Source organism: Rhineura floridana, chromosome 2 (assembly GCF_030035675.1).
Source record: "Rhineura floridana isolate rRhiFlo1 chromosome 2, rRhiFlo1.hap2, whole genome shotgun sequence".
NCBI lineage: Eukaryota > Metazoa > Chordata > Lepidosauria > Squamata > Rhineuridae > Rhineura > Rhineura floridana.
In genome coordinates this window covers 189885288-189903016 of record NC_084481.1, presented here as the reverse complement: position 1 = coordinate 189903016, position 17729 = coordinate 189885288, and the positions used below count along the sequence as shown (strand labels likewise).

The 17729-nt window shown below is 40.7% G+C and overlaps 1 protein-coding gene across 3 annotated transcripts in view; it reads right to left on the bottom strand.

Annotated features, from left to right (window-relative positions):
• Nucleotides 1-7960: 7960 nt before the first annotated feature.
• Nucleotides 7961-17729, bottom strand: part of PROSER1 (proline and serine rich 1) — a 29101-nt gene continuing 19332 nt past the window's right edge. For 2 of the 3 annotated variants that reach the window (XM_061611690.1, XM_061611691.1), the window contains 4 exons: nt 17639-17683; nt 11163-12891; nt 10446-10593; nt 7961-9596 (listed from right to left, as the gene is read on the bottom strand). In XM_061611690.1, the coding sequence (XP_061467674.1) occupies nt 9474-9596; nt 10446-10593; nt 11163-12891; nt 17639-17683 (2045 nt within the window). In that variant the 3' untranslated portion in view covers nt 7961-9473. The remainder of the gene's footprint in view (nt 9597-10445; nt 10594-11162; nt 12892-17638; nt 17684-17729) is intronic. The other variant, XM_061611693.1, reaches the window with a different exon arrangement.

Below are 17729 nucleotides of genomic sequence, written 5' to 3'. Positions count from 1 at the left end.
GAGACCTTAAGCACTGGATTAACCATTAAGCAAAATAAGCACATGCTTAGGGCACCAAGGGAAGGGGGGCACCACAGAGTTTTCCCCCTTAGCTATCATGCCCTTAACTCTCAACTCTTTCACTGCCACACTCGACTTTAGTTGAATTTTTTGTAATTCTCCTTATCTGCCAGAGGACTTGGACACTAATCTCTCTGCTGAGCTTCAGCAGTTTCACTCATATGTGCGCCATAACTTCAGTGCAACAAAACCTGTCAACAGATTCAGTCATGCTGAACTTTGTAAAATAATTTTAGAAGACAAAATGGAGTGTGTGTTTCCAAATGTAAACATTACCTTGCGTATATTTTTAACATTAATGGTCACAAATTGCACAGCTGAGCATTCATTTTCTCAGCTCAAGCATATTAAAAATCCCAACAGAACAACTATGCGACAAGACAGGCTGGTTGCCTTGTCTCTGCTAAGTATAGAAGCAGATTTGTTATGCCAGATTAGTTTTGAGGACTTGATCAAAGACTTTGCAATTAAAAAATGTAGGAGAAAACTTTTTAAAATATAAATAAAGTTTTAAGTAGGCAACAATTTCAATAAACATTATTTTGCATCTTTTGATCCATGTATGCCGAAATGCTATGTATCTTCAAGGTTAGAAAGCAATGGAATAAAAGATGTTTTGTTTCATACAAATAATGATATTTCTCCATTAGAATATCTTTTTTAAAAATTGTCCACCAACATCAGTTTCTGTAGAAAGAGGATTTTCAAAATTGAAAAGTATGCTCTCGAGATCATGTAGTGTCAGCAGAGATAATATCAGATCTTATTTTGCCTTATAATCTTTGGGAGGGTGATTAAAAATAGTTTTCAATAAACTTTTGTATTTGCATTTTTTCCCTTATAACAATTTTATTAAGAAATGCATAAAACAGTGTTGAAAATTTGCATTTTTTCTGTTGCCCTTGTTATAAGTAAAAAAAAATTGCTTATATTGCTTACTGCTGTTTAGTGTTAAACAAAATTAAAAAAAAGTTTTTATTTAATATAGTTGTGGGATCTGGCCTGGAAGAAAACTGAATTTTCAATCTCTTATTTCATCTTCATCACTTATTGAGTCTTAATGTCTTGTCAGTTAAGCAATGCAAGGGCCGAGGGGGGTACCACTGTTGGGCTGTGCTTAGGGCATCAGTTGGCCTTAATCCGGCCCTGGAGACCTCTATTCCCCTCACAGAGCAACAATTCTCAAGAGTTCTCTGGGAAGAGGGATTGACTGTTAACCCTCTCTGGGAATTGTAACTCTGTGAGGGAAATAGAGATCATTACAACTCCCAGCACCCTTCACAAGCCTCACTTTCTAGAATACTTTGGGGAAAGCCATGAATGTTTAAAGTGGAATAAATGTATGGAGCGAATGTGGCCAAACTGGTAACCAAGGCAGCTGTTTTATAATGGGTTATATGGGTTCTAAAATCAACCCCAGCCAGTAATCTGGCTGCTGCATTTTGAACCAGTTGAAGTTTCTGAGTCATCTTCAAGGACAGCTCTGCATAGAGCCCATTGCAATTCACTAATAGGCAAAAAACCTTGCGGTTTAAGAACGTACCTATAGCCCACAGATATTTCTATCAAACTTTAAAAAGCAGGGAAATTGGGCAACTATAGTGAGTGCATCAGGGTAGCAGGAAACCTGACCTCCTCTCTGAGATATTGTACTGCCCTACAAATTTGTCAAAATCTAAACCCAATTTGGGTTCATCTTTCACAGTCCAATCCACTTCCTGTGTAGCTTGGAAGAATTTGGTAACATGTGCCTCTGAGAATACGGTGAGTGGTGGCAACACCTGCCATCTCCAAAGATGGAGAATTATATTTTTGTATGTATGTCGGTGTTCTTCTTACTTGGCTTCTTTCCTGTCTTACTAATGTTTCTACAGAGAATCTAAACTAGAAAATTTTATTTCCCTCATTACTCATCCTAGAAATCTGTGTAAAATTTATTTTTAACAATTTCAAAGCCTTTTTATTGGTCAGTGTCATATGATGGTAAAGACAGCCTTTTGTGTTTCAAATTGGAGGTTATGTTCTATTTGGGGTGCATTAACAATTGAATCTGAAACTGCCGTTTGATGTAAAATCAGACTGATTACAGTAAGTTGCTACTTCAGCAATGACTCTACCTGTTGGAAAAAAGATAATGCATGTTCTCAGCCTGCTATGTTTAAACTACTTTGTTTAAGGCAAGGGGGGCATGGTCAATTAAAAACATAGAGCACATCTAGAATTTTGCTAGAATATATTTCACCTCCCACTGTTTTATCTTGTGCAAATTGAGGCACTCCTGAGGTCCACTGGAGACTATTCTGCAGACGTCAGTGCCATTATTCCACAATTATGTTTGAAGTTTTTTAGGGTAAATTTTGCAAAGCGTTGCTGTTCTTCACATATTCACAGAAATAGAAACAAAAGAAAATGATTATGTTTAAACTACTTTGTTTAAGGCAAGGGGGGCATGGTCAATTAAAAACATAGAGCACATCTAGAATTTTGCTATAATATATTTCACCTCCCACTGTTTTATCTTGTGCAAATTGAGGCACTCCTGAGGTCCACTGGAGACTATTCTGCAGAAGTCAGTGCCATTATTCCACAATTATGTTTGGAGTTTTTTTAGGGTAAATTTTGCAAAGCGTTGCTGTTCTTCACATATTCACAGAAATAGAAACAAAAGAAAATGATTTCCTATAGGAAACTTCACTAAAATTGCAAAGTAAATCAGACATATTTAAAGTGACCATCTGAACTATATCAACTGTCTTAATAATGTTGCTTCTTCCCTGCTAAAACAAGATCAGTATAGCACATGTCTTCTTTCTATTATTTGGGCTGATTACAGGTGTTGCCACCACTCACCATATGCTCAGAGGCACGTTACCAAATTCTTCCAAGCTACACAGCAAGTGGATTGGACTGTGAAAGACGAACCCAAATTGTGTTTGCATTTTGACAAATTTGTAGGGCAGTACAATATCTCAGAGAGGAGTTCAGGTCTCCTGCTCCCCTGGTGCATTCCCTATAGCTATCAAATTTCCCTGCGTTTTAGTTGGATAGAAATATCTGTGGGCTATAGGTACGTTCTTAAGACGCAAGGTTTTTTGCCTATTAGTGATTTCCCTTGCTTTTTAATCCGGGAGGTAAGAGATGGGATCCTGTGCAAGTTTGCTGATAATGGATCCATGATTTGCATGCTTATTGAGTTCAGTGAGATTTACTCCTGTGAAATCATGGTTAGGATAGGAAAAACTGACCATGGGGGAGGGGGAAAGGGAAGGAGTGTATTGGAGGGGGACAAAGGAAGAGGGAGGGGACAGGTTTGATCATTTGCATGCTTATAGAGTTAAATGGTATTTACTTCCGTGCAATCATGCTTAAGATAGGTAACACTGACCCTGGGGAGGAGGAAGGGGAGGTGAAGGAGGGAGGAGAAGGGAGGGTGGGTTTGATCATTTGCATATTTTTTTGAGTTCAATGGGATTTATTTCTGTGCAATCATGTTTGAAAATGGAAATGGACGGCCTTCAAGTCGACTGGATTTATGACGACCGTTTGAATAGGGTTTTCATGGTAAATGGTATTCAGAGGTGGTTTTACCATTGCCTTCCTCTGAGGCTGAGAGGCAGTGACTGGCCCAAGGCTGCCCAGTGAGCTTCATGGCTGAGTGGGGATTCGAACCCTGGTCTCCCAGGTCATAGTCCTACACTGACCCGGGGGAGGGGCAGAGAGGGGAGGCAGAGGAGATTATGTGGGTGGGCACTGGTCAGAAGGGAAGCCCCTTTCCTTTCCAAAAGGAAAACATTGTGAACAGTATCATTGCTTTTCAGCGTTTCCCCCACATTTTTTATTCTACAGCAGGCACATGTAGCCTCCCACCCAAATTTAAACCAAAGCTGTACCTGGCCACATCCACACTAGACATTTATTTCACTTTGGACAGTCATGGCTTCTCTCAAAGAATCCTGGCAAGTGTAGTTAGTGAAAGGTGCTGAAAGTTGCTAGGACATGCCCTGTTCCCCTCACAGACCTTGAGTGGCTGACTGTTAACCAGTTTGGCCACTGGAGCTCTGTCAGAGGAACAGGAGTCTCCTCTCCGCCCCCTTCACAAACTACACTTCCCAGGATTCTTTGAAGGAAGCCATGACTGTCTCACGTGAAATCAAAGTGTGGTGTGGGTGTGGCCCCCTGATTAGGCAAGCCCAGCAGCTGTGAGTCTGGCTTTTAGAACACTGACAGTTGGTTCTTACCGAGTATGCCCAACATTATAATTGGGTTCAAGCCAAAATTTCTTAAATTAATTAAAAATCAGCCAGGGATTTTTTTAACTTTTAAACTGCAGAAGATGAAAGTGAGAATATGGGGCAAGGCCAGTATCAGGATTACAGGTACTCTGTGAACATGGCTGATTTTTAATGAATTTCAACAGATTATGAGAACTCTCAGAGGAAAAAGTCCAAAAGGTTTCTGGGTTTCCCCCCTCTCTTTTTAGACTTTGAACTCTCTATTCTCTCACTGTTTTGTGTAACACCATGAACATTGAGAGAGTTGTTAAGCAAGCATTTCTGAGTTCAGGACTAGAGGTTTTGTAAGGTTTTGTTTTGAAATGAGCTTATGAGAAGCATCAGAATGGCATGGATATTTTCAATTTAACATTACGGAATGTGAAAAATCCATGCTGGCTATAGTATACAGCCACTCTCATGGCTGTATAATAATCCAGTCTGGAAGTTAAGATAGCATGGAGTACTGTAGTCAAATAATCTCTGTCTAAAAGGGGCCATAGCTGGCAAACAAGCTCTTCTTGCCAGGGGACCACTTGGGGCTCAAGTGACAATGTTGGATTGGATGCAGCAGTACCCCTAAGCTACAAATTTGTTCCTTCCAGGGGAGTGCAACCCATCCAGAAAAAGGTGTCTTCTCACCTGTCTTTTTAGAGTTCATTTTCAGTTTGACCATTACCATTAGCTGTGGTATGATAAAGAGCACTCCCTCTGAGTAGATGCCAGAACACAAACAGGTTAGTACCAAACATGCTATATTAGTAATATAGCCTTATTTCTAACTACTCATTAGTGCATCTGTAATATCCTAGCTTTTTGAAAGCTGGGGAGCTAGTTTAGACTAATAGACATCACTGTCATATTACCAGTCTTTTTTTTGTACTGCAGCTACAACCAGGAATAGGTTATACACCTCCTCCTTATACCAAACCTCTATCACATATCTTAGCCTACAGTAAATTGCTAATGTAACTTCTGCTGGTAGCAAATTCCGTATTATCTATGCATTAGGAAATATGGAACTGTTTAATTTGCATATTGGTGCTAATCACTTCTTTTAGCAAAACCATCTCTAACAGGTTCCAAATACAGAGAACAAACTACACTGGGGGGGGGCAATATGTTGTATATACGTTTCATATATGACTTAAGAAATGCAGTAGTCTAATGCCTATGATTGAGTTATGAAACAGGAATCTCACCTGTGTCATGAACTCATGAGATGTTGGATGTTGTATCTGGCGCAAGCAGATGCCCAGGATGCAGAACAGTATAGTGACAGGCTAGATGCCAGTTGAAGCAATGAGCCGGACAAGCAATAAGTTTTAAGAGTCACTTTACTGACAATATATCACAAGCTCTCTCTGTACAAACTCCTCGACCCCCACACCAACTGGCCAGATCTGCCAAGTCTTATAGATAAGGCCAGCTGGTTGCCTTGGATACTTGTCCTTGAGATCTGCACGGACTCTGAGCGTCTTGGCCTTGTAACTCTGCCATGGAAAAAATACTCCCAGGAACCCTTTACTTGCCAACATTCCCCCACCTATTTTTTCCATAGCCTTCTTGCTTAGCATTTCACACATTATATCACATTTCAACAATACATTTCAGATTATGTTACAGATTCACATTTTCACTTCTTTTCATGTCATTTACATTTCTTGGTTTTATACTTCTGATACATTTCCTTTTATTTCAGTTTACATCACTTTCATTTGTAAGACAGTTACTCCATTGCTATCTCAGCATTATTGTCATTATATTTCATTACTCTTCATGATTTCCATCATCCCACTTTTTCCAGTCACTGAAGTCTATATGTTTAATGGAATTTATTTTAAATCTATCAGGTGGAATACCTTTGGTTGTTCTCTCTGATCTGCGTGGTTGTATTTCTGCCTTAGTGTCTGTGTCAGGCGATTCCTCTGTTTCTCTCTCAGAGCTAGAACTTGATTCACTACTGCTGCCTGTTTCTTCTTGTTTTATTGGTACTGTATCTGCCTGTTCTTGTTCATTACTAACTTCAGTGTTTCCCAACTCCACATATGTTTTCTCTTCCCAATCCTGCTCTATTGCTTGCACGCTTCTGCTTAACACCACAGACCTTTGTGTTGGCATCCAAATTCTGTAATACGTGTTTTCAAATCCCAGCATGTACCCTTTGTCTGCTCTCCTTTGCAGCTTCCCTGTCCTTTTATTTTTGGGAACATGTACCCAGCATTCTGCTCCAAACCTAATCAAATGTTTTAATCTGGGTTTTCTGTCATACAATTTCTGATAAGGAGACATTCCAGTGGCCTTATGGAATATTCTGTTTTGAATGTAAGCTGAATACAGAACACACTCTCCCCAGAAACCTTGTGTTAAAGAGGAGTCACACAGCATTGATCTTATTGAGTCCTGAAGCAACCTGTTCCAGCGTTCAGCTAACCCGTTCTGATGAGGACTATAAGGGGCTGTTAACTCCTGTTAATCTGCACGGATTCTGAGCGTCTTGGCCTTGTAACTCTGCCTTAGGCTCCGTTTCAAATTAAGTTCCACTCTGCAGTATGGGGACAATCATTATGAGCACTCAGAAGTGCAGTAATATTTAGCAGTTATACAGAAACCAGATATATAGACACACCACATCCATCTCTTTGTAATTTTAAGCACACATTCTCAGAAGCAACTCCTAATGAACTCATTTAGACTCATATGCATAAGATCCTTGAGCAGGCCAGTCATTCAAGCCAGCCAGCCACTTTTGTGTGTTATAACTGTTCAGTTATTTTCACTTCAGCTAGAAAACTGCCACCTGCTGCATATATATGTATCAAAATTTTCTAACAATCATAAGATGACCCTGCCAGATCAGACCAATGGTCTATCTAGTCCAGTGTCCTGTTCTCACAGTAGCCATCCAAATGCCTATGGGAAGCCTGCAAGCAGGATCTGAGCGCAAGAACACTCTCCCCTCCTGCGGTTTGCATCAACTGGTATTCAGAGCATAGCCATTGATAGCCTTATCCTCCATGTGATTAGGAAATCTTCCAACTTAACTAGGTGTATACCAAATTTTAATTTCCTATACAGTATAATGGGCATACCAAAGTATTACCATTCAGTCAGTGAGATCCAAACATCTTTTATACATACACTGTAGACCTTGGGACTCAGCCACTGCACACTTGTCAGGAATAAGGGATTGTGAATCAGGGTGCCCCAGAGATGAAATATTCATACGGTGATTTCAGCTCTAGCTAAAGACTAGTGTATTGACCAAGAGAGTGGTAAAATGTTCAGCCCCGATACCACCACAAGTCCAGAGTGTAGTGCTGCATGGTTGTCTTTCAACCCCCTGGCTGTATAATCTTATCCCCAATTCTATTTAATACCTATATGAAGCTCCCTCTGGGAGCAGTCATTAGGAGTTTTGGAGCAAGGTGTCAGTATGCAGATGACACTCATTTCTGCTTCCCAGCTTCAACATCAGGAGAGGTGGTGCAGTCCTGAATGGTGCCTGGATGCAGGGGTGGGATGCTACCACAAAACCTACGTAAATGTCATTCACCTTAAGTTAATTCACTATACATAAATTTGTTTATGTAAGAAAGGAGATTTGTAAAGACTTGTTTATTCAGATCTACTTTAGAAACTTGTGTCCCACTGCTACACGTTTTATTTTAAAAAACTTTATAAAAATACAGATATATATACATACACATTAGTGTTCTTCATGCCTGTTCATTTGTGGAAAGCCTCTACATTAGTAATACCTTCCAGAAGACTCCCATCTTTAGAAAAAATGATGTTAAGCTATGCACAGCAAGAAATCCTTTCCTAGTGTTCACATTAAAAACACAAAACCAAGTATCATCTCTACTGTAGTTCTAGAACATGATCAAGATTTTCTTAAAAAGAGATAATATTGGGGATTTTTCTACTTGTCACTACAGATACTAAACAGTATAGAGCACTTCATTAATATAGCAAGAGCATATTTTGTATTCCATAATTCCTAGCTAAACTGGTCTTTAAAATTCTTGTATTATACTGGCTTCTATAACCTGGAGTGTACCTAGGGAAAGCAAGATACCAACAACCCTGTTTTAGAAGTTTCTACAGTTCTTACTTTGTGTGTATGTTTATCAGAGGTTTATATTTGCATTTTCAGAATTTAACCACAGAATCCATTCTTATCTGAGTACAATACAGCATTATATGCTAGTTCTGTTCTCACCAAAAAGAAAAAAAAAGAATACTTGGTTCACAAATCAGCAGGTCTTCAACATTTTAGGCAGCATCATATCTGAGCTGTTACCAATGCTTTGTTCATGAACGAGACAGAAAAAACAGATTTGTTACAGAATGCAAACCATGATCTCTTATTTGACTTGAAGGAATTGTACACTTAAATCTAGACTTGCATAAAGTTTTTAAAAACAGAACTAAAAACATCAGAATGCCTATAAACAGCAGAGGTCCTGCATCTTAGAAAAGTGAAGAAATACTGATGGATGATAGGATGCATACAGGGGTAACGAGTAAGATCGAGCTGATAAATATTACAACCTTCAGATGATAAATATCAGAGCAGATGTGGTTGAGAAAGGCAGTGGAAAAAACAAAATATGAAAGGCAGGAAACCAGAGTTCATCTTACAAGACAACGAATGGTATGCTGCAGACACAAGATGTGTAATTGTTGAAAAAAAGGGGGGGCAAGAGGGATTCTGATAATCTGGGAGCCCCTGATCTATATTTCCTTTTCATCAAATACACATACAATATGCATTGTAGAGAATAAATACTGAGGAGTCTGTGTCACACTGCTACCCCAGCAAACTAATAATATGACCAAGAATATTTGCATTTTAAAAAGATTCTTTGAGGGTGCAAGTGCTCCCAACTTCCACTACCTGCAAGGAAACAGAGAATTCTCTGCTTCATAATATTGACAAAAAGTTTAAAAAATCCAGTTTTTTGTAGCCTGGAAGAAACAGCTTCTTCAAATCCTCGTCTCTTCCTCATGGGTGCCGCACACTGAAGTCTGCATACTTTCCCCTCAAAGACTTCAATGGAAGCATCATCAGTGGCTTTGCCAAGCTACCACTGCACTCTTTGAGAAAAAGTTCTTTTTTGCAGGTGAAAGAGATGTTTATTGCCATCCACTCTGGGGAAGACTTGCCTGCAATGAAAAGGGTGTTCCAGGTGCTGAGGGATACGTAGTAAAACCATCAGGTTGAGATGCATAGTTGTCCAGAGCAGAAGCAGTGTGTGCCTTTAAAGAAGAACACAAAACAGTACACTAACATGACCACCACAAGTAGGGCCCTTTGCTCCCCAAAATCCAAGTTTGGCCACACGTCCAAATTTTGTTCCTATAAAAGTTTTGCTCAAAATTTCTACAGTATGACTTCTATACTGAGTTCTTTACCTGCTATTTTAGCTTATGCAAAATTTGGCATTTCTGGACAGGAAGCATGGTATTACAGACCATTGCTTAACAAATTTAATGGGAAACAAAATAAACTCCATCTTCAAATAAACTTATTTGGCATTTTCAGACTTTCCCAAGCCTGAATATATCAATTTCACCACTACTGATCTAGGATTTTAATTGAGTTAAAGTGGTATTTGTACAGTTTTGTTATTAGCTGTCCTGTGCATGGAGTGGAGCAGGATATAAATATTTAGAAAATAAATGAACATTGTGTGTGATAAAAATTACATAATGTATGAATGAGTGCTAGCCTTATAGGACTTATAATGATCAGAGTTGTCACAGAATCTAGAAAAATCATCTTTCATTTTAATAGCATGCTTCATCCTTATGGTTATGGAAGAAACTATTTAGAAGTGGCTAGTTAACTACTAAAGGCTTAAAAGATCTAACAATAGTCCTTCTGCTTCTACCACACACCAATATGAAATGAGCCTGGATCTTCCTTCCCTAGTGCCTATAAAGCAGTATCAAGTTCTGGACTAACCAGAATACAGCATGCATATAAATTTGTATATCTCCGTAACTATCACTATAAAAGTTGGAGCTTTTGGTGTGAACCTCTTAGTTGTCCTTAGTTACCAATTCACAAAATGCTTATCTATTCCCTTTATGTCCTGTTATTACCTGCAGTAATGCTGACTGTGCAGCTGCACTGTGCTGAAGTTCCTGCAGGGAAGACTGTGTAGCACTCTGGGCAAGTCCAGGGATACCAGGAAGAGAGAGGAGTCCGGGGAAAACTGTATTTCCAGGGGCCTGAAGTCCAGAAGTCAGGCTGAAAGAACCAGAGGTAGGACATGTTCAGCTCCAATTTAATACACAAAACTCAAAAGTCTTTTTATAGCTATTAGATTCCAGGCTATAATGACACAGCTTATATATGCACAAATTTATTTGTGCACTCTCGAGCACTGAACAGATTAGTTATCATTTTGTGCAGATGAACTTTGCATGTGGGAATTCTGTTGCCAATGTCTGATATTTGGAATTGGATTACTTCAGACAACAGACATGCGTAAGATAGCGCAATACAGTCTTTGCTGGTTTCTATTTTGGGACTTATCTCAAAGATTCTAGTATAATTTAAGAGTCATGTATCCTCAACCGAGAAGACATTCAGTACTTCTCAAATGAGTAGAGTAGATTTAAAGGAAATTTGAAGAATTACAAATGACAATGTTTCTGCTTATGTTCCTAAATTTGGACTGCAACAAAGAGAACTAAAACAATGACTATCAAAACAAATAATCTGTACTTTATATCACTATGTTTAGAACTCACAATCACAACTAATCAACAATTAGTTAAAGAGGCTCTCTTTGACCTCTTACAGCAACAACGTACCCAGCCTGTGCAACAAGTGCAGAGTTGAAGTTTGAACTAAAGGCCGAGGCAAACCCTGGCAGCACTGGAGCCGGAGATGGGGCTGTGGCAGCTGCCGGCAGTGGTGCGACTGCTGCTACTGTAGAAGATGCCTGGAGCCCAGGGAAAGAAGGGAGAGCAGGAGTGACAGAGGGAGTGTTAGAGACAGGGAAAGGAGGGAAGGATGAGCTGCATGATCCTAGAGGTACTTGAGAAACAGAAAACAGGGAAGGGACAGCGCTGCACAAGTTAAGGGGAAACGGTGGAGCTGGAGCAGCTGCTGAAGCAATCAGCGTTGGGAGAACACTGGTTGTGGAGCTGACGTGGGGAGCAGAAATGCCTGACGTAGTTGTAGGTGGAATGGGCAACAGAGACCCTGTTGGGGTAAGTGCTGGATTGCCAGAAAAAGCAAAATTGCTGGCCAGTGAAGTGAAAGGAGGAAGTGCATTATATACTGGAGCTACCGGAGCAGATGACCCATGTGGAGGAATGGAAGGGGAGCTGTTTAGAGGAGTACTCAAAGTTGAGAGACTAGATAGTGCTGGATTAAGGGAAGCAGGTAAGCTGCCTGGCAACGAACTAGCAGAGGTATATGCATGGCCAAGTGCTGACAAGCCTGAAGTGCTATGAGAAGGCCCAGCAGAATGTGAAGGGCCTTTGAAACCTGACACAGTAGGGCTTGTGGGCTCAGTTTTGACTAGTGCAGAAATTGCTGTGGCAGCTGGGGTGGATGAAACCTGCTGTTCAGGATGAGCAGGACTCGGACAGTGTGGAAGAGCAGCTGAGGAGACACAGCTGACTGGCATAATGGAGGATGGTATTGTGGTTAAAGGGGACTGTGTTGGCAATGCAGACGGGGTTGCACTATTGCTAACTCCAGGCTGCGATGGGAGCCCTGGGAAAATGGACAATCCTGAAGTGGAAGGATGTTGAAGGACAGAGGAAGCAGCTGGAGTGTAACATTTGTTACCTGATGAAGAAGGGGCTTCAGTATTCTGGCTAGCAAGACCGGATAAAGAGGCAAGCTCAGCTGTCACAGCAGAAGGCAGTACAGTCGAATTCATTATTGAGCTATCATTTACTGACAGAAACCCCTTTAAGACTGATAGAAGTGAGTTAGGCAAGTTAAGTGGACATGACAGGCTAGTGGCAGGAGAACCAGCAATAGCAGAAGGAATGGGACTAGCTATCCCCTGAGGAGTGGGCGTCAAGGACAAAGGAAGGCCAGCAAAAGCAGATGACAATGAATTAGGGTTATTAGCTGAGGTGGTGACAGTTGCTGCAGAAAAAGGCAGGCTGGCAAATGGTGTAGAAGCAGATGCAAAAGCTTCATGTGGTACAGGAGTGGCACACGGTGTGGAGAGCCCTTGCGAAGCTGCTGTAGCAGGCAGCACAGAAGCCAGCCCAGAGAAAGTTGCAGGGAGGGCAGTAGAGGAGGCACAGTGAGCAGATGTGGTAGGAACCCCAGGCAGCGAATGGGATTTGATGACAGTAGGAGTTGGAGTCGATGGCTGAGGTGGATGGATGGAAGAGATAATCTGCCCAGAGAAGACAGGGAGGACAGGGGTGGACATGCTTATCCCTGGGATGGCTGGCGATGCAAGTGCTGATGAGTGGCTTATTGCCTTAACAGATGATGGGGTTGGGGCTGGAGTAGCAGCAGGGTTAGAACCATGAGGTGTAAAGAGATGATTCGTTTGTGTAGCAAAAGCTGGAAAGAAACAAAACCAGTAAGAATTCTTGGAAATTAGCAAAAATGTTTGTATTCAACATGAATGCATTCTAACAGTTTATACAACAGCAAAATAAAAGATGCTACCACAATTTATAAGAAGTAAAATGGTATGCAAAATGAGAGACATATCACTGGTTTGTTTACTGTTCTTTGCACTGTTAAACTATAACTGTAGGACAAGCAAAATTCATTAAATACCTATTTACCCCCATATTCCATGATTGTTGTCAATTTATCTATAAGATTTTAAAAATTAATGCCCATAATGAGTTCAAGATTTGTTGATGTACCAAATATGATGTCAATTTCTGTCAAATGTATAGATATAGTAAATACTGGACAGATTGCCAAATGGAATAGCTTGGCACTATCTACAACCGATACCGTAAGACTAGCAGCCAGGACTAGCATTGAAAATGAAGTCCTGCCCTTTTGCATTAACTTTATTAGAAGGAAGGGCAAAATTATTCACAAGACGTTTAAGCCTGGATATCAGAAAGAGGAGTTGGATTATTTTAGCTTTTAAACATATTTTTAGCCTTTACATCTTCAAAAATATATTCAGAAATACAGGCAGAGTCTGCAATGAGTTCTTATGTTTAAGGAAGTAACCATGTCCTATATATTGGCCAGTCTCTCTCATGATATCAAGTTCTGTTCTCCACCAAAATATCACCAGTGGTACCTCACTGTTGCCATTATCTTTCGGTTTCTATGTAATCTTAACTATCAAGTCTAAAATAGGGAATGCAAACAAGCACATTAGTGTAAAACTTGCAGGGTTGTATTCAACTAAATCCTACTCACAACAGATCCACTGAAATTAATGAACCTAAATTAGTCATGCCCATTAACTTCATTAGGTCTACTCTGAGTAGGACTACAATGGAATACCACCCACTGATTTCTTTTAGGCACAGAATATGCATTGCCTTGGTTCAAAATCCTAGTTTTTCAAATTGGGATGGGGCAGACAAAATACTGCTCCTTACTAACTATGGGTAACCCACTGGGAGGTAGCCTTAGAGATACATATTCTTCATTACAGCTCCTCCTCTCCCTGGAAAGAAGTGCCCCCGGTCCTTCAGTGGTTAAGCAGAGTTTGTTGGCTAACCAAGGCTGGAAATGGGCTTCAAATTATGGACTAATAAGGAACACTAGTTTACCTTCACTGAGTCAACACTGGTTAAAGAAAGTTAGTTAAGGGAGAGGAAGAGAAGGGCTGTAAGCAAAGGAGTAATCTTTGCTGATGATTTGATAACCATAGTTAACAGGAAACCAATATTACAGCTGTGCTGGCTCAGTTGTATTCACCAGTAACTTACATTCACCGGTAAGTTTGTAAGCCAGAAATTGTCAGCATGGCAAATTTTGAGAGGGAATGGCAATAAATCTGCACATTTTTGCAAGCCATTTTTGCATTTTAATTTGAGCAAAATTGTATTGTATTGTGAACAGCTCTGGTATCACTTAGATGAAAAGCAGGTTAAAAATATTTTCAAAATGCAAATATAATTTTCCCTGAGTGGTAGGCCATCAGGTGGGTATCAGTGCCTCCTAGCATCTGAATGCAGATAATATACTAGAGTTGAGTATGCAGCTCCTTCCAGTTCTCACTGCAGTCCATTTCCTGTGTTTGTCAGAAGCAGATCTCTAAACCTTCTTCAACCTTAGCTTCACCTTTTGCTCTTAGCTTGGTCTGTGTGTTCTGACTGCCCCAAGTTTTCCTCTCTCCCCTCCTTTTTGAGTTTGCTGCTGCACCTCTCCCCCCCCCCAATTTTCTGCCCATTTACAGCTTTCTTCCTTTTTGGCGGCTGCTTGTTTCCCCGCCCGGACTGCCTGCCCACTCAGTCTCTCATTGGCTTCAAGTGTGTGCACAAAGATCAGGGTTACCCCAGTGACACACTTGTGCCTCCAGGGCATCCACATCTACCCTACCAGGATGGCTTGCTGCTGTGGGCGGGTAGTTTCGTCCAGATGTCTACCCATGTTCAGATTACTCTTACAGCCCTGAGATATCACGGTCAACCTGGAGAAGAGTCATCTCACACCAATTCAATGGTTGTAGCATCTGGGGGCCATGTTGGACACTGAGAGGTCCTTAGTCTCCCTGTCACCAGTGCAGATATTAGCAATCCGGGAAATGGCTTCATTTCTGATGTACCGGCAGAAAGTGAACATCATGTTTCTTGCAAAGGCTCTGGGACTGTTCATCTCAATCATACATAATGTACCTAACGCCACATCACCCCCCCCTCCAGCGGGCACTCCTGCCTTACGAGCTGGACACTAGTAAAGCACAGGCATCTTCATCTCTCCCCAGGCCTTTCATCCTCTTTCAGATGGTGGACCTCTGTCTGGAATCTTCAGGAGAGATTCTGTTCCAGGAACCTCAATGGACTATGATCACCACAAACACCTTCTGCAAGAAGGAGGTTCAAGAGGCATGGAATGCTAGCGAAGGGGCCCACAGTATAAACTGGCTTGAGCCGCAAGCAGTGAGTCTAGCTCTACTTCATTTTCACCAGAGATCTCACTTAGATCACATGCTCATCTGGACAGGCAATATGAGCGAGACTTATGAACAGGTAGGGGGGTGCAGGGGGCTCAATTCATGAGTCTTCAGATGGAGTCGACTCTGCTCTTCAACTGGGACGAGTGTCATTTGAAGTAACTGTTAGCAGAAAATCTCAGCGGGGAGTTGAATTTTGCAGTGGATTGGCTCAGGAGACAGCAGGTGCCTCCATGGAAATGGAGGCTTCATTTCGAGTTTTCCAAATCCAACATCAGTTCGGCTTCTTGGTTGTGGACATTCAAAGAGGTTGGCTGCAACCATGGCAGCTTTTGTCACCAATGCCCTTATTCTGAACAGTTGTAGAGCTGCTACCTGGGTTAGTCCCAACACTTTTATTAAGCACCATAAGCTAGATATGTATGCCTTAGTTGATATTTCCTTTGGTAGGAGGGTGTTACAGCAAGTAGCCTTACAGACAAAGGTAGCCCGGATGGACCTACCCTACTGGTACTGCTTTGGTATATCCCACCTCATGTCCTGCCACCTGGACAAAATGGACCGTTGGGTCTCACCTAAACTGTGGTTTCCCTAGGTGTCAGGCAACTGGGCCCAATCCCTTTTTTTCCTGGGTGGGATGCAAATCTGTGATCTCTTGATATAGGTGTACTCTGTTTCTATTGGCCCTCTACTTTGCTAAGGCTGTTTTTGTTACTGTTCCTTTATTATTATTTTTTATTAGTTGAGGCTATATTATCATCTGTTATATTGCTCCTTGTCTATGGTTTTGTTTCTGTCTTATTTGTTGTTGCTGTGAGTTATAGAGGTCCTATGTCAGTTTTGTCAAGAAATGGACTGGAGTGAGGACTGGAAGGAGCTGCTTATTCCTCAAATCTAATGTATTTCCTGTCTTCGGACGCTACGTAGCACTGATACCCACCTGATGGCCTGACACTCAGGAAAACCACCTCTCAGGTGAGACCAATGGTCCATTCCAATTACCAAATTCCATATAATACCACTGAAATCAACTCCAGAAGGCAAACTTCCTATATTGACATGTTGCACTTAAAACTCAAAAATTTCTCAAGTGTTACAACAGTAAAAGGAAAAGCAATTATTAATTGAAGAAGCATAGTGGGGACAAAGATAGGAGCTGGCCATTAGTTTGGGATAAAAGTGCTGCAGTAGTTCATAAGCAACTAGATAATGGAACATACCTTTGACTAGTTCTGCTAAACAGGGAGGGGAAAAAGCGACTTCTCTTTCTTTATAGCAATCTTACTAAGTAATTGGAGCCATGGCTGTCACCAATGCTTTACAATTTTCCTGCAAGGCTATGTCAAAAATGTTTTAAATTAGTTGACGCTTTCTATAGAAGCAGCAAAATTACTGACATCATGAAGGTGGAGCACTGGGATAAGAACTACAGATCTCTAGGGACTATGATTCTCCAGACATAGAGATACATTGTGCTCACTCATAGGGGGGCTGTAAAAATTGAAATTTCAATAGTTTTGGGCTTTATCTCAAATGTATTTTAGCGCCCCTTGCTTTTTTTCTACCAAAGATGATAATAGCATCTAGAGAAGGTCTTTGCATTCAGCCACATAGTGAATAGTTACTACTCACTTCTGAGACAGAATGCAGAGCAGCTGTGCACAATATTGTACAAGACATGAACATTTTACCAGAGTAGGAGGACTGTGGGAGTAACAAATGAGAAAGTAGCTTATATTTGTCAGAAAGGCAGTGACCACATATTTTATGTAATCTTTAATTCCCTCCCCATGGTGATTTCCTGTCTACACAGAGTTTGTTAAACAGAGTGAACAGATTTAAATGAGGTTATTAGCATTTTTTGGAAAGGGAAGAAATTTATAGCTCCTACCTAGATTAAGTACAAGGAATTCAGCTGGGTACTAATAACAGCAAATATGTTTTTGCCCCCCTGTGCTAAACAAATACTCCTGCATTTACTGCTGGTGGACATACAGCATCAGAAAAAGAAACACTAAGCATGGTTAACCCCTCCACACGCTTATAGAACATAGTAACTTGCTTACCTTTAAGATTTGCTATTAAAATACAAATGGATTAATTTTTTTAAAAAAGCAGCAATCAACAGAATTAATAACGTATATTTTCCTCACAAATACATGTAACTTAGTTACTACAGCTACAGATTGTCTCTGTCAATGGACAGCTTACCTTGGTTTTGGGAAGATTTTGTCTGATTGGGAAGTTCTTCATTTTCTACATAAAGAACATAATTAACGAGGTGGAAAAAAGAGTACTGTTG